At 22.8% G+C, this 27,299-nt stretch overlaps 1 protein-coding gene across 7 annotated transcripts in view; it reads left to right on the top strand.

Annotated features, from left to right (window-relative positions):
• LOC129612889 (PDZ and LIM domain protein 4) overlaps nucleotides 1-27,299 on the top strand; it is a 72,132-nt gene that overhangs the window by 12,587 nt on the left and 32,246 nt on the right. For 4 of the 7 annotated variants that reach the window (XM_055526700.1, XM_055526698.1, XM_055526701.1 and 1 more), the window contains exons 2-4: nucleotides 25,151-25,299; nucleotides 25,720-25,839; nucleotides 27,042-27,258. In XM_055526700.1, coding sequence (XP_055382675.1) covers nucleotides 25,151-25,299; nucleotides 25,720-25,839; nucleotides 27,042-27,258 — 486 coding nt within the window. Of the gene's footprint in view, nucleotides 1-9,096; nucleotides 9,386-25,150; nucleotides 25,300-25,719; nucleotides 25,840-27,041; nucleotides 27,259-27,299 lie in introns of those variants that run through there. The other 3 variants (XM_055526702.1, XM_055526699.1, XM_055526703.1) reach the window with 2 other exon arrangements.

Below are 27,299 nucleotides of genomic sequence, written 5' to 3'. Positions count from 1 at the left end.
CCTTAGGAATTTAAATGGAAAAATTAATACACATATATTTACATTAACATATATTCACACAAATAAATAAAAGAAAATCTAAATATTTAAATCAAAATAGAGAAAAAGAAGAATATTGCCTCTTTAAATTTTATTTATTTGTGACTAAACAGATATATAAAAGCCAAATATTTTGAATTTTAGTCATATGAGTTTAACAAATTTCACATATTTCATATTTATATTATTTAAATGTATAATATAAACTATTTAAAACAAAAAAGATTTCGTTATAATTAAGAACAAATCTAATGTGATCAGCACATAACACTTCTTTTAAGTTTTAAAAACACTAGTTAAACAAAATTCGTTTTTTAAAGTAGAAACTGATCTATCTGATAGTAGTTTTGGATAATAGAAGCTGCACTATATGAATTCCCTAAAATTCATCATTTAGATCCGGTGGCAATTCAAACCGTTAAAATATTATACTTCAAAAAAAATGCGCCCAAAAATGTCAATTCAGCATGCAGTAATAGTTTAGATGCTGACACCTGATTTGATCGAAAATCTGGGTTATCGTAGTTTCAAATGAAGTCTATATAAAAAATTTCAATACAATCTGTTGCAATTATTTTTTTTAAAAATGATCGAAAAAGGAAACCGGTTCATAGTAAAGGCCCAGTTCCTGAATATTGACATATTCCACTTGCAATACGGTTGCACATATGATCTCTCTGATCGATATACATATGTCACTAAAAATTGTTTACTTACGCTCTTCTTTATCATGCCGAAGGGCATTTCCGCCCAAAACTTGTTATGCAAAATTTGGTACCATTACATAACCTCTCTTATTGTATGCAATGCAGTCGGTAAAAAAGAGGTCATAACATTATATGTGATTAATATTTTGCAAACATTTTTTTTTCTTTTTGGAAATTATTTGAAAAATATTTTCGATTTTCCCACACAGATTATATAGAGACACAAATTAACAAAAAAAAATTTTATAATTAATTTATATGAACTGTAGAATATTGATAAAATTAATATTTAAAAAATTGACTCTAATTAAATAATTAAATTATTTTTATTTTTTCTTCACCCAGAAAATTTTAAATATGTGGTTCAGATTTTTATTCTTCCAAATTTCCAAACACAAAAAATTGCCCCAATTTATGTTCAGTAAAATTTGAAGACATTTCTTACATATTATTGAAGACATTATTTTGCTTATTAAAATAAATATTGCAAAAATATTTTATTAATATAATTGTACGAGTATATTTTATAAATTTTCATACGGTCTAAATATTTTTCTCGGAAATTTATGATTAAGCCGTGTGTACTATATGAAATTTATTTATTTGGGAAAATTTATTAGTACATCTGCTTGTAATGCGATCATTCCATGTCGTCAAAATCATTGAAATATGAAAATTAGCAATTATAAATTCCAGAATTTTAAAGTATTAATTGAATAAATTAATACATGAACTGGAACTATACAAGACCGTTTAAAATAAATAGCGTACGCCTATAAGTTTCTACAAAAAAATTAATAATTTCGAAGACTATTTTGTATAGTATACTTAAAAATTTTCGTAATTTAAATATAATCGAAATTTAAATAAAAAAATATAATCATTCTCTGACTACAATATCCTCAATTGTTCAAAGGATTGGAATTTTACTTTAAAAAAAAAAATTTTTGGCAATCCTAACTATAGATATGCCGCCATAAATCACAATAACTTGTTGATATTTTTTGTTTGTTATATTTCTTGCAAAACAATGAACAATAAATTATATATACATAATATTTATTTAATAAATCCTTTTGAAAACACTCATTCAATATTATTTCCTTTTTATTGAAAAAATATGATATAGTAACATTATATACGTATGTACTTTTGTATATTTTTGTATATGGTAAATTTGTTATAAAATTATATGGAGCCTATTGTAAATAAAGCTATTCTCATTTTCAAAACAATGTAAATAAAATTTAAGTGAAATTTTATAAAGTTCTATTCAAATATCTTTTTATAATTTCCTTTATTTTAATATTTAATATTATTTATTATGTAAATAAAATTATTTATCTTTAGAAATCAACTAAAATATCCAATTTTAATATTATATTTTTTTTTTTCAATTATTTCTGTATTCTATTTAGTGAATATTCTTAACCAAATATGCGCATATTCAAATAACAAAATAAATTAAAATTTAATATTTTAAAATTTGATATCTTTGCCAAATTTTCTAAATAACGTTAATCATTTTCAGGTTTTTAAATCAAAATGCCAAAAATAAGAAAATTTTAAATTTTTGTAAAATTTAAAAAATAAATTTAATTTAATTTTATTACAAAAACATATTATTGTATAAAAAATTTAAATTTAAAAATTTAAAATATTATTTTTTAATTTTTAATATATAATATGCATTATTAATTATTTATTTATGTTTACTATGTGAATTAAACATATGATTTTATTTTTTTTTGATTTTTTCACAATTTAAAATAAATAAATTTAATAATTAACTGGGTAACTATATTCCAGTATAGACTGAAAAAACAAAAATTTGATGTGATCAGCAAATAACCGACAATGTGTCGAAAATGTTACAGGAAATTATAAAAATGCTTTTTAAATACTTCTTTCTAATTTTAAAGATACTAGTAAGCTTTTAAATAAAATACCTAGAAAATTTTATTTTGCACTTAGAAACTCTGCCACCATACTCTTAGAAATACTTTATACCATCCGAATTCGCTAAAAACTTACTCTGTAAAATATTAAATTTCAATAAAAATGTAAAATCGGCCCCTAGTTCGGTTTTCTGAACACTGATATTTTCAAAAAATTTGTAAGTGCATACAATAAAATTTCAAGGAAATTGGTTGATTATTTACCGTTAAATAAATCGGTTGAATTTTAATTATTTTAAAAATTTCTGTATAGTTTAATTCTAACTATATTATAGATAGTTGATATTCGAAATAAAACGAGGTACATACTAACCACAAAAATTTTCCAAGATGCTAGTACTCTTATACTCGTAGAATCAAAAACTCTCCCAAATCGTACTCAAGAAAATAAAAAAAATTCATTTATAGAAGGATAAATTTATAAAAGAATTCAATTGAAAATAATTTCCAATTTTATCAGACTGCTCTCTCTTGCTCTCTTTCTCTCTCTCTCTCTATTGTCAAAAGTTCAACTGGAATTGCCAATGTTTTGGTTTATTTTTTTTTAATATCGTAATTGATAAGCAAATTTTTTTTCGAGCTATTAAACTATTCCAATAATGTTTGTAATTTTGAGTGCAAGCTGGAATTACAATGTACGATATACAATTGTGAAATTATATAATATATCGTAAACAAAAAATTTGCGATCATAAATGGATTATCGTAAACAAAAAAATTACGATATATTATATTACGGTATAACATATCGTAATTTAAAATTTTTGATAAATTAAGGGGTTATTTTAATCAAAATGAAAATCATAATTAAATTCTAATTCACAGATTTTTCTAAAACTTTGTTTTTTACTAGTTCCCGCCCTACCCCTCCGTAAGCTATTATTTTATATGTATACTTTATACAGATATACTTTATCATATAAAAGTATACTTAAGGTTATTTTAAAAAAAATATTACAAAATGTTATTAAATCTGTTGAATAAGAAGGAATAAACAAAATTTTTTGTTTTGTAACCGCTCGCTTTTAATTATTTTAATTATTCAAACATGAATATATTATGTATTCACTCAATGTATATATAATACATTTATAATAAATATTTGTATAAGAATTTTATTTATATATAAATATATATACATGAATCTGAAAAGTTCATATGTGGTTAAAATATTTTTATATTTTCCATTTTTATTGTCTCTGACACTTAAGTCCATTTTTTGATATATTTAAATAAATTTTCATTATTATTAAATTATACAATATGTATACATATATTTATATATATATATATCATACAAACATAATATTTTTGTTGTACTTTTGTTTTGTTTTTTTTTTTTTGGCACAATAATTTGCCAAAATTAAATTAACATCCAATTTTTATATTTATTCGTAATAACAAGTAAAACCATAGGTAAACATAGTGAATATGGCTCCTATATTATATAGAAATATATACATAATATTATATATAACAATTATATATAATTATAACAAAAATATATAATAATGATATTATTATTTACTAACGTTCAGTTTATATTAATTATTTTCTTCATTTTGCTTACAGAATCTTGCCATAAGGTGACGTTTTCAATTTTAATAAAATAAAATAATAAAAATGTATAATGTGTGATGTTTAACATATTGACTATTATTTACAATAATATACAAAGTGTACCCATCGTTTATGGTAACCATAAATATTACTATAAATAATATATAAGAAAAGCAAATTCAAACTAGACAGCCATAAAATGTAATATAATTGATTTATTATTCTTAACGATATTTTCTTATAATTCTGGCTTCATCTCCCTGTTAGTCTCTCCTCTTACAAAATTTTTATATTAGTTGAGAAAGAAATCTAAAATTTCGCTCGCAAAATAAGTAAATAAATCTTAATTAAATAAAAATTATTTTAATAAAATTTTTTGCCAATAGTTCTTGCATTTATGAATTAAGAGAATAACGCCAAAAATATTTAAAATGCGGTCATTATTGTAACTAAAATAATGCCGTAAATAATAATTCTGGTAAATGAAACCCCTACGAATATAGCTACGTACGCTAAATTCAATTTATAAAAGCAATATGCTTGCTTTTCTTCCTTCTTTATTAATTAGTACAACAGTATAGTGTGAAGTGCCACTACAAATAGTAATTATAATATAATAATCAAATTTGTAGATATTAATAACTAGTATTTTCAGGTTCCTCATCTATATTCTTGGTTTTTTGTGTTTTTAACGGAATTGTTAAGATATTTTATTTTCTTTTCTATACTAGTACAATTTTCCTTGAAATTATTATTAAAAAATTTCGCCCAAATTTATGCTATATTTTGTGATAATAATAGATTCATTTCATTAAAACATAATTTATTATTCTCGAAACGTAAATTACATAGACTAAACTACTAAAGTATAGGAATCAAACCTACTAAAGTATAGGAATCAAATTGAAATTAACTTCATAGAAATCACATCAGCCTCAATTCAAATTCGAAATCAAATTGAGCCTTTACTTGGCTAAAAAAATTATGTTAAATATAATACAGTGTATATACTTAATAACCATAGTATACTTAGAGTTAGACACCTTGTCCATATATAATACTAAATACATAATAACAATACGCCCGAATTGACTTTAAAACAACAATATCCCTTTTTATTTTGATAATAAAATATTTAGAACGTAATATAAGTACATGCTTTCATGAACATAATAAATTTATTGTTATCCACCTATATACATACATACATATATGCACACATAAGTAATTGAAACTATTTTATTAATACATACATACATACATTTTGTTTTAAATCAAATAAAACAAAAATAAAAATATTTTATTCGTACTTTTTCAATTTTACAATGTATGATAGTAAGTATTTATGTCAATATTGGAATAAAACTATGCCAGGGACGAGATTCTTTATTAGTTCATTGGTTTTTAATATTTCATTGCTTTACATATATGTACGTATAATATAAAATTATATTATTGTATTGTAGGTCTTCAAGTTTGTTTAAAAATATTTTTAATAAAATTTTTGAAACAAATAAAATTCATTAATATTAAAATGACATTTGTGACAATTTCATTTTGAAAATTAAAATTTATTTTTAAAATAATATTGTATGTTAACATTATAATTCACTCATATTTATAAAGTATGTCATATATTTATATAATATAATTAAATTGCGTAAATGCCTAACATAACATTTAAGAACGCAACAATAAAATTATTGAAATTTTGAATATTTGCAAAATTTTTTTTATTTAAAATTCCTCAGCATATTTTCAATATTTAACACAAAATATTTAAGTATTTTAAATTAATACAAAACTTTAGATTAGACTTATTATAAATTTAGATTGTAGATTATAGAATTTATAATGAACATTGAATCGAAAATATTTTTTTATATATTTCATATTCTAGCTCAAATATTTGTGTTAATATTCTAGCACAAATTTTCTCTGGAACAATCTTAAATTTTTCGATACTACCCTCTTTAAAATAAAACCTTAAAACCTCCTTAATATATATTTGATATCTGAATGGAAGTCATAACAGTAAATAATATTTTATGTAAGAAAATTAACCACATAATACACAATTCGGGATTGAAGTAACTAAGAGTTGTTGAATATTATGGTCCTGCAATTAAATAATTCATAAGGTAGAGAATAAACTTTAAATATCTGTTATATTTTACTAAAAACAAAATTTCATGAGCTTTAAAATGGCTCCACTTAATTTGTATTATACACTAAAACTAGATTCAAGATATTTTAAATTAAAACGGTGGCTGAATTAGTGAAAATGTATAAGCTTTTAAAATGTTATTCGTTTCGATTTATGCCATCAATATATAACTAGAGAATCATCGTCATGTTTCTCCATATTATTTTTTCATACTTTTAACTTTTTCGTAACAAATTTTTAACTGAAACTTCTTCAAAATAATCTTACCAAATAGAGTATACAAACTCGTTTATGATCACCATCCTTGCAATAATCTCTTAAATTAAAGCTAAGCAATAACTGAAATTCGAATAATTTGTATTAAACCTATTAAACCCTAGAATAAAATTCAGAAAACGTCACTGATTAATCATATGTTCATAATGTCCTTTTCTCTTTTCTTTGCTTACAACATATATGTATATGAAATTGTTGTAGTTGGTGATAAAATTGTTTTTAATGTCGCAGATATAAAGAAAAAATACAAATATAAAAATGTTTTTTTTTTATTATTGTTATTATTTTTATACATGGTTTTTCTCAATTATTTTTTATTTTATTCTCATTTTATTGCAAAAAAATTTTTTGTTTTATTCTTTTTATTGTTTATTTTATCACCCTGTTGCTTAACTATATAAATTTTTTTCAATTGTATATTTTGTATTATACAAGTATAATAGTTTCTGATGCCTTTCTGTATTTTCATTATATATTATGTATTTATATATATATATATAATTGACATTTTGATATACCTTACGGTAATATGATTTTTCATAAGTGCTTCCAATGTATACAACAATAAATTATATATGAATGTTTATTTACAGTAAAAATCTTATAAATTGCATATTTAGGTGCGCCTAGAATTATATATTTTTTGCCGTCATACTGTAGATTGTAAACGCGGGGTAGCAATGCACTTATTTTGCCCCCACTGAGTTCGAAGCGTGGCGCTGTAGCACCCGCTCGAGAATCACTGCCCTGAGATGCTCGAGCAACTTTTAGGGCGCGGAGGACCACATTTCCGCCGCCGTTATGGTACAATCCACCAGTACTTCCCTTCCGGCGCGGGCGAGAGCTGCACACCCCCCACAGAGAATCCTCACCTGATTCTTGCCCATTCGCGTAATTTTCATAAATATCGGCATATGTAATTATAGGCAAAATTTTAAAGGACTGAAGTTTTCAGTGAAAATGTTTTTGCAGGGATTTGACGTTATTTAATAATGATAAATTTTCTGCCTCAACCAGAATGTAGTTTTGACCGTTTATACGGGTATTTTACTCTTTTACTGTACTTCATTTTTTATTCTTTTGTGAATTTTAATATTGTCTCAATCTACTTTCAAATCGATTTTAGGTGATTGCTAACCAAAATTTTTAACTAGAATTCTGTTCAAAAAAACAAATTGCAAAATCAGCTCTATTCTTCTATTTTCATTGCTCTATTCCCTGATTACTTTAGAAAATTTGTTATAAGGTTTGAAGTAGGAATACAGTTCTCATATAATTATTGTAGAATTTCTTATAGTACCCCTTTCCGAATACCTCCCTTCCGAAGTTCTTATATAGTACTTCTGAATATAATAATGACTTCCTTCTGGAATGAAAAATTCTCATTTGATTTGAAAATCCTTTTAATTAAATTTCCCGATATTTTACTGTATTTGCAACATATAAATAAAACAAAATTTTTAAAATCCGTGGTCTAATGTGGCCAAAAAAATAAGAAAAGTCAAAATAACAAAACAACAAAATTAAAAAGTGCAAAGAAGAAAATCTTTTATTTTTCTTTTATTTAATTTTTCATTTTTTTTTCAATTTTTCACTTTTTTCTTTTTGTTTCTCTCCTTTAGCATATTATAAAAAAAAAAATTCAGATTTTTAGTACTTCAGAAACATTCAGCACGTATAGAAAACGGTTCGGGCTAATTATTCCCATTATTATTTTGTACTTGTGATCTTTCAAATAAAAAAAAAATTAAAAATAAAGAACAAAAACAAAACAAAAATAATAAAACAAAATTAAATTTTGTTTTTCACCTTTTTCTCCTATACACTGTACTTATTTCGTTTCTATTTTTTTATAAAAAAAAAAAATAAAAAAAAAAAGTAGAATAATTTGCTTTTTTTTTTGCTTTTTCTCCGAAGATAAATAAAAAATATAAAAGAAAATTTTCAGTGCCGTGATAAAAGAAAAAAAAAAAGAAAAAGCAAAAAAAATACGAAAATTTTTCACCAATTCAAGTAAAAGTGAAAGAAAAAATAAAAAAAAAATAAAAAAAAAGAAAATTTTTTTAATTCGTTTTTTGTCATTTTTTTTTTGTTTTTTATTATTTTTAGGGAAATTTTTACTTTATTATTGTTTTTCTTTTTTTAACTGAAATCTGCTCATTCCCATCCCGGCTACTGAAAGTGTAAAAAGAAGTTTTATTTTTTTTTTGCCCTTCTTATTGTTATTTTTCATTTTTAGTGTGTTTTATTATTTATTTTTCTTTTTCATTGTAAAGAAAAATTCGAAAATCCTAATTAATTTTATATTCGAAATAAATAAAAAAAAAATCATAAAAAAAAATTAAAAAAAATTAAGAAAATTTAGTAATTTCCTTTGAAATTTCTTTAGAAAAAAATTAAAAAAAAAAAAATTACAAATAAAAAAAATATTTTAATATTTTATAAAAATAAGAGTGCTAAAAAAAATAATTTCAATTTAAAAAGGAAGGAAGAAAAATAATTGCAATTGCAAAATAAAAATTGCAAAATAAAAACGAAACACAACATAAAAAAAAATATAAAAAATGAGCCCTAAATTACATGAATTTGTTGTTATACTTCAACGTGATGGCAATGTACCATGGGGTATACGCCTTGTAGGCGGTAGTGATTTAGATACACCATTAATAATTACAAAGGTACGTTTTAAATACAGCTAAAAATTTACACAGCTCTCATTTTCTTTGAAAAATTCATGAATTTTAAGAATATCGAAAATATTCCGATAATCTTTAATATTAAACCTTAATAGTTGGGGTCATATTTTTTTGGTATTTATTATTTATTCTTTATGACTTACTAAATAAAAAATTTTGAGAATTTGTGAAATTTTGTATTGCAAAATCGAAAATCAAAGAAAAAAATTAAATTATTACAAAACCTTTTTTTTATTATGCAAGGAAAAATGCAAAAATAAAATTAAAACAAAAACTAGAAACAGAAAAAATACAAAATAAAAATAAAATTTTAATCGTATTATGCTTTAATTTAAAAACAAGAGAAAAAAAAATAGAAAATTCACTTAACAAAAAAAAAATTTTTGTAGATGTTTTTTTTTTTTTTAAGTGAAATTTTTGTATTTTTAAAAACAAAAAAAAACTTTTATTTCATTTCTTGATTTTGTTATACTTTTATTTATTAATTAATTTATATTTTATGTTGTTAATGGAATAGTTTCTGTTTAATATATACTTGTTTCTCAGACCCGAAATGATAATATTTGTATAACAATAAGAATCATGAACAATTCCCTAAAAACAAATATAATTATATAGATTCTTAAACACCTGGTTCATATTATATTCTTTAATATCTATAAATTTTATCAATAATGTATTTTAAGCAATCGATTTCAAAATAATCACCTAATGAGTGTCTTAAAACATCAAGATAATTTAATTCTGAAAAAAAAATAAAGAGAAATTTTCTAATAGCTCAATTTCAATGAAAATTTATAAAAATACAATAGAAATTCTTGAATATTATTTATTCTTAAAAAGCATCATATTATCAATTTTAATAAGAATATCTAAAATAATACAAAAATATTCCAATTTATAATGACAAAATGATTTTAATTTTCAAGACAAGCTCAATCGCAATATATTTATGATTGAAAAGTTATTGACAAACGGGTAACCCTAATGATAATTTCGTGATCTCTGGATCAATAAGAATTTGTATGACAAACAATAACGTTCATGAATTTCATAAAGTAAATTTATTTAACTTCGTTTCTAAATATAGAATTTATTTACCTTATTTATTATGAATTAAGAGTCTCATATTTAGAAGAATATTAAAATTTTTTTTAAAGAAAGTAAAATATTTTTATCGTAATAGTAAGTCTAATATAAGGTTACGTTAGGTTCTTTATGATACCACCGGAACTCTCCTTTCCCACTTCCTCATTCAAATTAGTTCGAACTTCCCAAAAAATCGGCTGATATTCTTAACATTTATATTCGTTAAGCCTCATATAAACTTAATTTTAAAAATTTAGTAATAAAGGTTTTTGGTAATATTGTTTTAAAATATTCGATATGTGCACATAAACTAAAAAAGAAATTAATTTTTCTCTTTCTTTCTTATTATGAAAATTTCTATAAAAAACAGTGGCGCCATTTTAAAATTACATATAATATTTTTGTAAGTTTTTCTTATTGGAATTATTTTATTATATTAAAAAATTATTAAAATTTTTAGTATCAGAACTAAAATACTCTTAAAGAAATTTAAAATTTAAAGAACGTTTCTTTACTGGGGTCATTTACACTATTGATATTTAAGTGTAAATGAACCCAATTGAAATAATAATATTATAATGTCGATGACTTTAGAGAGATAATTTTAAATTTTTATAATTTAACTTCCTTTTTACAAATAGTTATAATTAATTCCAAGATCAAATGAAATTTCATTACGCCAATAACCCTACACCAATATATACTTAATACGTAAAAGTTTTACATGCCTTATCAAATATATCGATCACATCAACTATAATCTAAAATATTGCAAGAATATTTTGTGTTTCCTTCACATATCAGGAAACTAAAAACAATATATATACGATAAAAACCCAAAAAAAAAAAAAAATTCCGATTTTTTTGTCTTACTACTTTTTTTCTTTTTTTGTTTTCATGAAAAACAGAGGCATTAGAGCAATATTCATCCCAGACTTATTCATCATTTTCTGAATCATTTAAATGCAAAAAATATATTAAAAAAATTTAGCCAACACACTTGAAAACTACATTAAAGAAACAAATTTATGTTTAACGTACATGAGAAAAGAAATCGGGTAAAAAGACAAAAAAAAACAGAATTAAGAAATTGGTTGAAAATTTTACTATAAAAATATTTAATTATGTATGCATACAATACACATGTATATGCACATATACTCAAACACACATTCTAACTTATTTTATTATGTACAAAGTATATAGAGAGAAACAAGCATCTATTTAAAATATCTACACATATAATCGTAATCTGAGATATTTAGGACAAGTGCATTCTATTATAAAGTGCACCTTAATAGTTTTGATATACAAATATGCGCGTGTATATAGCATATAAATGTGTGGTTCTATATATGTATCTTTAATGGGCACTTTATATATATAGTAATGAAAAAAAAATTAATTTGTTACTTTTCGAATTACTTTTGCATTTGAAAACTATAGTAAACTCATGTGATTAAATTCGAATTTCAATTTTATTCCAAATTGTATAAGAAAAAATAAAAAAAAATAAATCGAAAATTCAAAAATCTATTTTAAATAATTCGAACACTAAATTTTAATGACTTTAATTTTTATGGGCATTGATTTTTAGTATTTTTGTTTTCCTATAAATAAAAAATAATAATAAAGTAAAAAGAAAAGAAAAATATGTCTAGTAATTTATGTTTAAAAATAAATTTTTTTATGAAAAATAAATAGGAAAGAATTATTTTGGTCCAAAAATTATGAAAGCCATGCGTTTTTCTACTGATCGAATTGAGTACAATAAAGAAGGTATCAAATTAGTACAAATTTCGCCTGCTGAGTTTTCCAATGAAATCAATTACTCTGTAATAGCCGAACATAATTAAATTATTCTTAGCGGGATGTAAAACTGATCGGTCGGATCGGTCTCCACACTCATTCATCTTAATTTCAGCTTTAAATGAGCAAATTGTTTTTAATTGAGTTTTAGGAGTTTAATGTGCCAATGAAACGAATTGATCAATTTTAGGGTATTCCAGATTATTTGAGCACCATTACTCTTTATTCTGAATTTATTTTACGTTTTCAACAATTTTCCAGAAAATAATTGATGTGCTCAAAATTTTATATATTATAAACCTTGGCTAACATTTTACAATAAAATACATACTAATATAAAAGCAATTATAGCAAAAATAGACAATAAATGTCAAATATCTGCAATATTAAATATTGAGAAAAAACTATGGTAGGCTAGTCATTGCCCAGTTAACTCAACCCGACTTGTGATTTTACAATTACCAATTTACATTTTTTCCAATATATACAAGGAAAAAATCGGCCAATTTTCTTGTAATTTCAACTCCAATTGTCAAAACTAATAAATTTTTCGAAAATTTGACATATCGAAACCTGAACTTTCACAACCAGGCGGCGATTCTTTTGGACGCATTTTGTCAAACTACCAGAACTGAATTAATTGGAATTCCTGGAACATTATTCAAGAAATTAATTAAAATGGAACATTATTCTAGAAATAATGCGGTCGGCTATGTGCTGTTCATATCAGCTTTTTTCAAAACATTTTCTATATTCTTATATTTTCTTATATTTTCTATATTCGAGTCATATGAAACGCATAAATGAATAAGTTCTTGTTAATTAATTTGAGCAAATGTTCAAAAAAAAAAAATTTTTTTTTTTTTTAATATTTTCAAATAATTAAAAAAAAAAAATTTATAAGAAAATTATAAAAAAAATTTTAAATTTCATCAAAATATCAAAATAAATTCTGATTCAATTTTCTTTAATTTCATTTTATTCACTCAATTTCATTCATTTTATATTATATGCTATGCGATAGTGCCATCATGATTTAATGTTGCAACTCAATTATGCAAGTAAAATATGTATAAAGTGTTTCCGTTACGACAATAAAATTTACGATATAAAAATTTTTGATTATTTGAAGTCCGAAAAAAATCAATTAATTTAAATGTGCTAATTAATTATTAATTGAATGCATTTTCAATTGCGACAATATTTTATAGCCTATAATCCAAGCACGAATTTTCATCTGCTGGATGGTCTTCTAAGCAATGTTTAAAGAGAAAATTTGTTATTAACGTAAGATTTAAAGGTGTAAAATCTGCTTTTGACCTTCAAGTTAAAAGTTTAGAATAATACTTTTTTCAATGGACAAACTTTGGACTACCATCCTTATGAGCCATTTTTGATCATTATGAGCAAAGAAATCTTTTGAAGAAATAATATAATCGCCGTCTTTGGCACTCAAAACATGATTTGTAACAATCAAAGCAATATAAGGTCTTTTGGGTGTTATGGCCTCTGATATACACAAGATTATTAAGCAATTGTACCCAGCTCCCCATTTGATTAATATCCAATTATAGAAAAATTTAGTCCGTAAGAACTAAATGTGAAGAATTCAAGAAAAAACCAAAATCTATCAATTCTGAATAATAACCCCATTCATTACAATTTAATTATATTTATCGCACTGACTTACAACCTATTTCTAATTCTAAAGATGAACAACCTGTATACAATAAATACAAAGTATATTTAGAAAATAAAATTGCCAAATTTATTGATTTATTTCTATTTTTCTTTAATGTCTATAGAAAATTTTCTAAATTTTGATTGAAATTGAAAAATACAAACTCCTGTTGTGATATAAACAAGTTTTTTTTTTTCTTTTATTGTGAATCTATTAAATAATTTTTTATTTATTTTGATAATTTTCCTATAATAATTCAATTCTTATTTCTTTGAAGTACTTTAATGCTACTTTATGCATATTAAAAATGAAAAATATACATGAAAAAATAAAAATTGATACAGATGGAAATTTTTATTTAAGACAGGAAGTTGAAACTTTTAATTATTATTCTATTATAAAGCCATGAAACAACCCTACATAATGGTATGTTCTCTATAACGTCATAGAATATATGAGGCTCTCATATCAACAGAAAAATAATTGTTATACGCGTATTTATTAATGTCCACACCATATTTTTAAGGAAAAAAAAAAAATGTCCGGTAACATTGTACCTTAGTTAATTAAAATAGCTTATTAGTTTTTTTTCCAATTATTTTAAATTGAGATTTTCTCTTTCAATTTGCCAAACAAACTAATGGTAGATTCTTAATTATAAAATTGTTTTAGTATAAACTTGCAATCCTTCAATTATTGCATATTCATTTATTGCATATCCTCGAAGTCTTACTGTAAAAATAACAAAATTTAACAAGTTATTTACAGTGTTTGAGCTATTGAGCAATTTAAAAATAATTAAATTTTTATAAATAACAAATTGAATCATAATTATAATTAAAACAATTTAATAGAAATTTTAAAAAAAACCCAAATTTTAATAAAAATTTTTATAATACTTTCATATTGTTATACAAATTTTTTTTTATTTTATATAAAATTCTTTACTTAATTTGTCTAATTTTCTATTATAAAACAAAATTTTATGCCTACGTTATCTATATTTAAAAATTAATTTTGGCATATTTAACTAACTAATTAAAACTGTTATACAATAAGTCTGAAAAATTTTCGTCATTATCACGCGTCGCATTTATTATAAATCAATGAACTTTCAATTTCTTTTCAGAAAAATTTGTTAATTTAATTTTGTTAAAAATAGAAATATTTCTTAAAATTTTGGAATAATTCAAAAATTTCAGCTCTTTTAATAAAATAAATTTAAATTATTTAAATATTTTTGAATAATTATTAAAAATATTTGTTTTATACAAAAATAAATTAAAAGGCTATATGCTATTATGGGAAATTGAGGGTAGAAAGTTTCAAATAACTAAAATTTCATTAGTATTTATTAATGATTTTTAATAAGAAAACTTTTAAATAAAATCTAGCCGAAAACATACGATATAGCTAGCTAATATTTTGCTTTTCCTCATCTTCAATTATTAAAATTAATGATATACAGATCATAATTTATAATTTCATATATTTAAAGAAGCACATTTAATTAGAATTATCCAAAAAAATAACAAAAATTTGAATTATCAATCATTTAATCTCCCACCTACCTTTCCCACCATTTTTCTTCATATTTCTTATAACCACATCAAAATGTTTCATATGTTTTGGTCATCTAAGAAAATATTATATCTAAAATTTTATATTAAACAGCTAAAGTACATCAAGATAATTGACAGAGACCGCACTCATTTTTCCGCCTTAAAATACAAAATACACAAAAAAAACATCTGTTTTTGTTTTAAAAATGTCATTCACAAAGTAAAAATTACAAGCATCAAATTCAAAAATACAAAAAAAAATAAAATAAAAACCCCAAGCAGAACGGAAAATAAACAAATAAAAAAAAAATTTTCTTATTACGATATTACGGAAATTGTCGAAAAAAAAACACCTCAATACACGTTTCTGCCCTAATAAAATAAAAATGCTAAACGTCAAAAAAAAAGCAAAAATAAAAAATATATTTTTTTTTTAATTTCATTTTTATTTTCTTTTTTTTCTCTTAAAAATATTCTTTAAGAAATTTGTTGCTTTAATAGTTTCATTCGTTTATATTCGAAATCGGATTGAATAAAAGACCTTAATGATGACTGACATTGAATTTTTTTTTCTTCTCTAATTATTATTATATTGTAGATTTTGTGTATGTATTAGTTTTGGAATTAAAATTCTCCAAAAAAAAAAAGTATATTAGAATAGGGTAATTAGTTCAAATTTCACGCGCTATGCCTATTTTAAATGTAAACATGGGACAAGATAAGAATATAATTCTTAATTGCATACTTTTAGGGGATAAGGTAGTTTTAATATCTCTATAATAAACAGTTAAATATTCTCAATGGCTGGATTCTAGAATTGAGTTTGAGAGAAAATTTTATGATCTTAATTTTGATAAATTATCTATTACATTAATTATATGAGTGTATGTATAAATATAATATTGAATTTTTTTGAATGCTTTCGAAATTGAATATTCCTCTAACGAGACAGCCTATTGTAATAAATTGCAAAGCCTAGGCTCTTGAAAAAGTTTGCATTTATTTACCTGAACCGTTATACACTTTAATTTACCGTTTACCTGAAAGTTATACACTTCAATTCCTTATCATTTTTAAATAATTTTTTATATTCAAATTGTTATATGTATAGCAGAAAAATTTTACTTAAATACCAAGATAATGCCTCGAAATTTTATAGCCACATTATTATAAAACTATTATAAATTTATGCCTTTCATTTGAAAATAGTAAGTCACAGAAGCAAAATGTTATTACAAAACAATTAAGTCTCTTTGACTCTTCTATTTTTGAAGAATAGTTTATGAATTTTTTTGAGTAAATAGTTGAGAAAACATTGGCATTCTTGTCGTATTTGAATTTAACTTAAAAATTTACACTTTCCAACTTATGCCGTTTTTCATTCAACTGATCAGTTAGAATGTATTAACGTACATATTTCTTCTCACAAATGGTACAGTATCCTATACCATACTATTCCGGAGGATACTCCTGCCCCACTCCGTTCCCTTAGAAATTAACAGTCTACGGTATCCTGTTTGCATCCTAATTCTAAAATTTATTATTTAAGTGTGATCAGTAGAGCAGTTCATTTAGTAAGTAATTCGACTGGAAATGAAAATTAATTCTGTTTAATTGAAAAAGAAACAGCCGGATTTTGACTTTTCAATGAAAATGCACGAAGAATGTCACCATAAAAATTAATTTTTCGTTATCACATAATTAATAAATCACTTTTAATTAATTAGTTGGTTAATTGCTTTATTAAGTAATTGATTGTAGCCTCTAATTTCAACATTTTTAAGATTTATTATTAAAATTAGTAATTAAATTAAATCTGCTATAAAAATTCTCTGATCACTTATAAAAATTTGTCAAAATATAATCAAAATATTGTAAAACAAAATTAGAACAATATCATTGAAGACCGTAATTTAAATTCCATATTTTACGTAGGTTGTGACGTCAATATAAACATTATATAGAGCAAACGTTTTTTCATTCATTAATTGTAAAAAAAAAAAAATTTATTTCTAGAATTTTTCGTAATTACAATTAATTTTTATTTTTTTCTTCGTTTTTATTATTAAAGTATAAAAATATTGAACTGCATATTCATGTAATCGAAAAATTGAATGACATAAAATGTAAAAAATTACGGTCAAATGTCAAAATACGATCATAATTAAATAAATGAATATATGCATATTTTTTTGAGTGGTTTCTAACTAGTTTTTCAAATTACTAACATTTTACTAAAATTTTTATATGACATTTTGAAAATTTCTTGACATAAAACAAAAACATCAAAAAAATTTTATTGCAAATTTTTAATTAATTTAAAATTTTTTCTAAAAGTAGAATAAACATAATTAAAAACAAAGCATTGCCAAATATTTCTAATTTTATATTTTTTGAAAAAGGGAAAATTTTACGTTAATGTTTCCGTCGATTGATGAATGTACAATTAAATACCTTTTTGTTATTTTATTCAAGGACATCAAAAATTATGCATCATTTCGATCAATAATTAAATTGTATGAATGTTTGTGTTTATGTGTGAATTGGTGGTAAACTTAGATAATTGATTGGCACAGTACAGTTTCTTTTATTTTTTTTTTTGCGATTTTAGAATACTACAACAATTTTCTTTATTCTCTGCAATATTACTTAATACAAAATTTCTATTTTTAAATACTAATTTCACCTGTATTTAATTTAATTGATTAAAATTTTTTAAATATTTTTCTATAACAAATGGATTTTACTACATTTTTTTAATATGAACAATAATTACAAATCACTTCAAAGTGAAAACTATGTAGATATATTTTTAATTTAGACGTGCATGTGATTTATGAATCATGCACGTATTTTTAATTTAAACAATATATAAATGCATACACGTATATGTGTTACCCATGTAATTATAGTTATTTAACATTATATATTTGAGGATGACGAATTTAGCTTAAAGAATTCGGGGAGTATCTAATATACACGCATATAATAAATTCAAATTTTAATTTGTTTAACAAATCTGTATAAAGCATACGTAAATTTTATAATTACCTTTATAAAATTTAAAATTTGAATTAACTATTCCAAGAACGGTAAATACGAATGTAAATGTAAAATTATTTTTCTCAATCTAGCAATAATTACAGTACATTTTTCATTATTTTGGCAATTATTTTGAATTATTCATTTCGATCAGGTTTTCGAATAGTTTACTAGTTTTCTGATACATATAGCTGGGTCGAAAGGGTTATATGTTAAACAAACTTTACTTTTCGTAGTCTTAATGCATTATGTCCCTAATATAAGTTTACTACACATTTTTTTCTCTTCAAACAATTGGTCATAATGTAATTGCCTTCTGTAAGCAGGGTACCTATGTGAAGTAAATTCCAAAAATAAAAATGAAATTTAAAGTGCAAAAAAAATAATGAAACTTGTAATTTAAAGTATTTTAAAAATTATGGAAAAATATGATTAAATTTAAATTCAATAATTCTTTTGGTTATTTTTATTTAGAACTCAGAAACAGCCATAAATGCATTCACCAACAACTTAAAAACCTTACATAAACAATGCAGCCTTCAAATTTCTCAAAAATACCACATGAATTATTCATAATTTTAATATTCATTAATAATTATTAAGCAATATTTTAATTTCACTCCACTCTTATAAACGCTAAATATTTTTATCAGTATAACAAATTTTTATAAGTATCAGTATAACAAATATATTTCCGCTATAATATTTAAATTTTCTCTATTCTAAACAAATAAAACAAAAATTACGATATTGAAATTATAAAAAAGAAAGTTCAAATGCTTCAATATCGTAAGGAAATAAAAAATACAAATTGTTCGCCTAAATATATGCAAAAATAAAAATCTGAAAATTCATGGCAAGATAATAATGAAAATTCTGATTTGAATTGCCTAGCCACATAATTTTTTTTTAATTTTTTGGAAAATTTTCAAAAAAAAAAAAAATAATAAGAATAATAAGAAATCAAAAATTTAAAAATACGACAATGTAAACAAAAATATTTTTTCATTTTATTAATACAATTCAAAAATTATAAAATGAAAACAAAACAATAAAAAAATTTTTATTTCAATGAAAAATATTGCGTACATACATATTTACATATGTTTGTATATATGAACAACGAGTGTAATTAATATACATATTTATCTAATAATAATTTGATTGTATCACTGCAAAAGTTCAAAAATTTCATAAAAATCACATATATTTTTTTGTTTTTAATGAACCTTGACGTTTTGTTGATGTAATTTCTTTGATTCCCTACCTACATTATATTCGTGATAACATGTAAATGAATGTACGAAGGCATAAATATGTATATATTTCCAATTAAAATTTGAAATTTCATTTCATTTTTATCCCACCTTAAAATTTAAGTGAGCCAGACTACAAAAGAGATGATTTATGCCGCTCACACCTCAACTAAATCCATCTTCCAAAATATATACTGCTAGAGAGCCCGTAAATCAAAGCCAATCGTATTTTACAAAAAAAAGTGATTGAAAATCTGTCTCTGCAAGGGGTCTATATGCGGTTTCTTAATCAGCCAGTCAAAATTCTCTGTCAAGGTAAAAACAAATTCAAAAAAAATTTCAACTAGACTCTAAACAGTAATCTATCGTTTTCAAGAAGATATTCTATTAACAGAGGTATAAAGAAATTTTCGGCAATTTGTTCAATCGTTTTCAAGGAGACGTTCTATTAAGAGAGATGTGAGAGGCAGAAGAGGGAGAAGTTATCGTCAATTTGTTCTTCAGAATAGAAATAAAAGACACATTCATTTCTTCCGTTCATTTAGAAAATTTGAATTCAAATACAATCAGAGTCAGAATTTGTGTGTTGACTACTTATTCCAGCCACTGTATATTTCACTAAAATTTAAATTAGAACAATGTAAATGATCGTTTTCTTTTTGTAATTAAACATGAAATGAAAGAAAATCTCTATGTATTTACGTTTTTCTTTAAATGAAAATAATTTTTAAAATAAAATAAACGGAAATAATTAATTGTAGAAAAAAATTTAAATAATTTTCCATAAAATATTACACTGCTACATATTATTAGAACTTTAGGAATTTGGACATACTTATTATACGGGTATACTCTAATATTTCTTTGTTTTCATGAAAATTTTATATTTAAACTATATGAAACCATTTAAAATTTTATATATATATATATATATATATATATATATATATTTTTTGTATAATAATTAAATAAAATTAGTCATTCTCGTAAGGAGCAATCACACTTTAATATTATGGACCTTGATATTTCTAATATAAAAAAAAATATTTAAGTAAACAAAAGATTCAATTAAATTAGAATATATACACACACATATTTACATTAGAATAATTATACTTGGAACAACATTTGTTATGGAAACTATTAAAAAACTATATGGGAATGACTCATTCTTTTTATATTTTTTGTAATCATAGTGTTGTTTCATACAGATTGAAAGTGATTAAATATTTAATTTTGTGTGATTTTGTATAAATTCTTTTTAATTTTTCAATTTATTCAATGAATTTTAAGATTTTTTTCTTTAGAATTTATTTAAATATCAATTAATTTATTTACATACTTTGTACTTAATTTGTTATTTGAGTAATGACAAGGCAGATCATTTCATTTCCTTCCATTAAAAGTAGCCACAATGATTGTTAGTCTTTCTAATAGACATTTTATATTTAACTACAATTTACAAAATTAATAACTGGTAACAAATTAGTTTTATAGATTTAACCACATAGACAATGAGTTGCTTGCTCCCCAATTAATCAAAAAATTTGCAAAATCTTTTTTTCACTAACTTCTAATTCTTTCTTCACTATTATTTGTTAATGTATTGGATTGAGTCAGAAGAGACTCATATACTGAACTTCACTTGTGCATTTGGTAACAGGTAATTCTGTAAATTTCTCGTTTTATCAATGAACCGGGCAGGATTCACTTTAATTCTTATAAAATCAAAAGCATTTCAAAAATATTTTAATATCCTTAATACGCTAAGGAAATTTTCATTGAAAAAAAAATGCATTTACATAAAAAATACTGACAATTTTTTGAACGAAAAATATTTGCTTTAATATTATTAATTAAATAAATTAGAAAAGCACTTCAGAAAAATCAAGTTGTGTATACTATGCGTATATCAAGATTAAATTACGAGTTTATTAAATTAATTGAATTTCTATTAAAGCTTTATCGTTTGTCCCCTTACAGATCTTATGTAGCCACTTAAAAATCAAATTACTATTTAAATATTTGATTAAAATACTCATATAATTTTTTTTTATTATACAAATCTGAATTCATCATTGCATCTTTCTGCACTATGTAATTCAATTTTTTTGACATAAATTAAGTTTAAAATAAAATAAATTATTTAGTTTCTGTTTTTTCATCAAAATATTCATTAATTAAATTTTTATAACCTATATTTTAATTGAGTATATCAAAGACATTTGGTTTTACTCAGATATGCAATGATGTGTATACAACTATCCACAATAAATACATTAAAAAAAACACTTGTTTGAGTGAAAACATCATACCTGTTCCAAAAAAAAAAAAACATCTTTAAATCAATTATTTTTTTAACAAATTCTATTAAAAAATTTAATGTGGAACAACATATGATCGACCGATATTGTATATACTTTGAATTAAACATACAAATTCTAAGAAATTTTGTTATATTAGCATGGGGGAAGAGTTACTTAATAATAATCAGACTATCAGAATTTGATATTGAAAAAATTTTTTTCTTGCATTTTTCTTATACGGTTTGTATTTCCGTTGAATTAGGTTAAGTTCATGTTAGCAAATCTTACTTAGATCTGAAAATGTAATGTGTTTTTGTGACAACACTGCAAAAAGCAGATAATTTTCACGTAAAGAAATTTGAAAGATCTACTCTCATATTTTCAGCATGAAAATTAATACTGCCAATAATTAGGAACTAAAAATACAATTGAAGTTAATAAAGTGAAGATGGATGAGGAATTAAGGTTAATTAAAATTTTAATTATTTTAAATAAATTTTGAAGGCATTATTCAGTTTCAAAAATAAATTGTCATTTATACAGTGCTGCCAACTGTTTTTAAAAATAGAGCTCATTACAACAGTTTTCAAATTTTGTACTTAAGAATAGACGCTAACAAAAGTAGAATTAAGTTTTAAGATCTCCCAACATGGACTTAACCATATTGGGATATTTTTTACATAGAGAACAATACCTTCCAAATTGTATGCAATTCAATCTGTAAAAATCTAATTTATTTCATTAAAATTTATTGAAATCATTTAGATTTATATGTATACATATATATGTATACTAATATGTGTGGATATAATAAAAACACATGCATTTAAATTTCTGATCAATTTGTTTATTTTTAATTCCCTAATGGAAACAAACTATATTTATTATAGGTGTTTTTATATTAATTTCACCTCGTCCCTGTTTTATTCATCCAAAATGTGATATTAACAAAAAAAACATGTTATTTTAATGAGGCTTCCATCAATAATTTTAAAAAAAAAATTATTTACAATTCTACAAAATATGCTATGGTAAATATACTAACATAATCAAATTAAAATAAAAATAATATTAATTTGATTATAATTGGATTGAAAATGATAACCTATAACAATTTCAAAATTTTCAGCGCGTTAAGGTGCAACACACCTTAAAATATTGTTGATCTGTATCAGCCTATAAGCAGTTTATATCATTTATCAGCCTGCAAGTTACAAAATAATAAAAAAAAGTACAATAAAATTTTTACTTTTTAATTTTAAAGTCCCAACTAGCGTTACTTAATGTCACTACTGTGAAATTTTATAGAAAATTACAAAGAATCTGTAAAATATCTTCTGTTTTATTCAATTCTTTTTTTGTATTAATTGCAAATTATTTCAAAAATTCCTTCCAATTTTGGGATGCAGCGTTTCCCCATAACCCCACAATTCTAGTAAATTTAAGAAAATTTGGAAGTACTCGTATTGTTCGCAAGTATTATGCCATTCGCTTGAACCTATCAAAAATTTTAATTTTTTTGTAATTTTTAAGTATTTTTCTAGAATTCTTAATTTAAAATTCATCGCATAACAATTTAACTTTCTATTTTCTCTTAATAAATGAAATAATTTGTTACACAGCTACTCTAATTATTTGTTTACAAAAATAAAATTTTATTAATAAGAAAGAACCAAATGTAATATAAATAAGTTCTGCGACAGATCTTTTTTTAAAAACAATGCAACTTCATATACGTAGTACAAATTAAATTGACAAGAAAATTTTAATTTTGTAATTTGAATTATTTTAATTATAAAATATGCACAATATGTAAATAGGTATAAATGTTATAATTTAAAAGCAGCAAAATAATTATAAAGAAAATTTAACAGCACGAAATTTAAAATTTTCCAAATAATTTAAAAAATTTGAAAATTCTAAATGTTGCTTTTAAATTTTGATGGCGTTTAGTATACTAATTTGTTGTTTATAATACTATTATATCTAAATGTAAACTGGCAATAAAAATAAAGTCCACATACAAAGTAAATTAATTAAAAATAATATTAAGAGGAACAAGATTTCGGAAATCATTTTAAATTGGTCGGAGGGTGACTCTTGTTCGAGTAGGGCGATAGGGAGAGTAACTCGGAAGTATAACGATTAATTTTTAAATTTTATCATCCCCTACAATTTCGACATACCTTACTTTCATGTCATACGTATACCGTTTACCAAGTAAAATGACATTTTATTAATAATAAAAATTTCAATTTAAAAAAAAAAAAAACTGCGCGAAATTACTGCCCGAAAGTCTTATAATCAGTTCAGGTCCACCTTATATTACTATTTTATTAAAATTTATTGAATTAAATTTGAAATGAAATTAAGTATTTCTAAAAATTAATTTGTCATGATTATAATCCTATGCTAAAAAAACATTGATTCAGATGAGCTTTTTTTTTTGCAGACCATTGAAAAATTGGCAAAATAATTATTAATTTTAATTATAAAAATTTTGCTTTAATGATGTTAATTATATTTAAAGTAAAATAAATCGTCAGAAAAAATTTTTACTATATTAATAATAAATATTCGTATTTAGAGTGTAACGTAATCAAGTATATTGCACTCTTAATATAAATTAATTTCATTTAATTTTGAAAATAGCATGTAAAATATAGTTACTATGTCCTTCAATGAATTTATTAAATTTTAGAGAAAATCATGAATACAACTGTATTGTAAATAAGTAGCGTCTATGTGATGAAAATACTGAGTTAATTGAAATGAAATTTTAATATCATCTAGATTTGAGAAACTTATTAATTCGAGCATTGCAGTATCAGCTTAGAATATGAATTAAATGCATGAAATAGCCATATTTTGTTCAAAATTATTGATATAATAATGATTATATAAATAAAATTAGACATAATAATAACGTATAAAATTAAGTTATACTTTCATAGTATAATTTGTTAAATTTTTATTTCATTTTATTGTTTATCCTAATACAGGTTCAATGTGGTAGTCCAGCATTTGGTGAAGTTTTACGTGGTGATATTATATCAAAAATTGGTGAATATGATGCGAGAGATTTACGTCATGAAGATGCCCAAATGTTATTCAAAACTGCTGGAAATAGTATTAGATTAGTAGTACACAGGTAAATTATTAAACAATTATTAAAGAATTCATATTAATGAAATATAATAATAAAATTCAATCATCTTAGTTATATAAGTGTATAAAATGAATTTCTTTATTTACTTTTATTTTTAGCTTACTTTTATTTACGTTATATACATACATTATGTAGAATAATAATAATACTATTTTTATTATATAGAAGAATTAGTAAAATGTAATATAATTAATAATTATTAATAGCACTATGTAATTTAATTTATAAATTCATCTTATATCTTATAAATAACTATCATTTCATTTACAAATCTATTTTTTGTAAATCAATAAATTGGTATAATATAATTGTATTGTAGTTCTATCATATAATATTACGATCGATTACAATTCATTTTTATTAAAAAAAAAAACAAAATCAACAAAATTTTTGCTATTTTAGAGATAACAAAATTGCTTATACACAAGCCATGAGTAATGATTCATCCAGATGTTCGTCAACGATACCACCAGCTAGTCCAGATCATAATTTTTTAAATCCCAAAAATCAAAATCCTCACAGGTAAAAATATCATCAACTGTATATTAAAAAAATAAACAATGCATATACTAGGAGAAAGTTAATATGTTGTGTAATTAAATCGAAAATTATAAAATATTTTCAACTGATCTGTAGCATCTATTATGAATTTTGAATTCGAATTTGAACGTATTCGAAAATCAAATTTTCGAATTTTTTGAACATTCGAAGATTTGAAAGCGAATTCATATCTAATTCACTTGCACTACTTTAGATGTGCCTTGGATTCGAATTTGAACTTATTCGAAAATCGAATTTTCGAATTTTTCGAACATTCGAAAATTTAAAGGCGAATTCATATCTATTTCACTTGCACTACTTTAAATGAACCTCGGCCATGTTAAAAGTTTTTCGAAATGTTAAAGAAACTTTCGACAATTTGAAAATATCCAATTCTTCGAAAGAAAATTTTTTTTGAAATTTCGAAAAAATAATCGTTTAATTTCGAATATTTCGTAATTCCAAGTCCGAAAAAAATTTAATTTTCGAACTTCGTTTAACTTTATATGTTAGATTTTGAATTAGAGAGTGCAAACAGCATGAACAGCTAAAGTACAATAAAATAACAAATTTTCGAATACAAAATCTTATTACGTTAATTTATAAAATCAACGACAGACTGTTGTTCGAATAGCTTCATTTTCGAATAGAGTTACATAATAGATACTATATAGATCAGTTTTCAATTAAAATGCTTATTTAAAATTAAAAGCGCTTCTAATAAAATTTCAGCACTAAAATTATTCGCGAAATTTTAAATTTTAAAAAAAGATATAAATATCAATTTTTTTTTATTTAATTTTTATTTCATTTTTATCATCTCATTTTAAAGTATTACATTTTATATACATAGATAAAAATCATTTTATTAAATTAAAATAAAATTTTATAAAAATGCATGAATATTAAAATTTTTCTGAGTGTATATTTTATTTATTAAAAGGCATGTTGTAAAGAAATAGTTAATTAGTAAAGCATAAATCGACTTGGAATTGTGCATACGCATATTCATCTGTACATATTGTACATAATATGTGTTAACTGTAATAGAATACACAATGGCACAATTTTTATTTTTATTTTTTTTATTTTATTATTTTCTCTCTCTTTTTTTTTCTCTCTCTCCCTTTTTTTAAATATTATAAACTATTCATAAAACTAAAGCTCATAAAATTAATTAATAGAGCTCCATCACCATTTTTACCTGGACCCGGTCATTATGAACACGCCTTAACAGCACCCGTAAATACTTTACCATATACTGAATTTCCAAATTTAAATGAATCTGGTGGATATGTGCCCCCAATACGTCCTGATTCACAACAATCTGGTTTTAGTCCAATGCCAACACGTGATCATTTACAAGATGTTAAAGAAGAACAAGCTGCCATAGTTAGCCAGGTAAGATATTTTATTAAATAATTTTATATAGCTTTAATGTT

Source organism: Condylostylus longicornis, unplaced genomic scaffold (assembly GCF_029603195.1).
Source record: "Condylostylus longicornis isolate FDR11 unplaced genomic scaffold, ASM2960319v2 ptg000077l, whole genome shotgun sequence".
Lineage (NCBI taxonomy): Eukaryota > Metazoa > Arthropoda > Insecta > Diptera > Dolichopodidae > Condylostylus > Condylostylus longicornis.
Note: the sequence above shows the minus strand (reverse complement) of the source record. Positions and strands in the feature narration are given on the sequence as shown.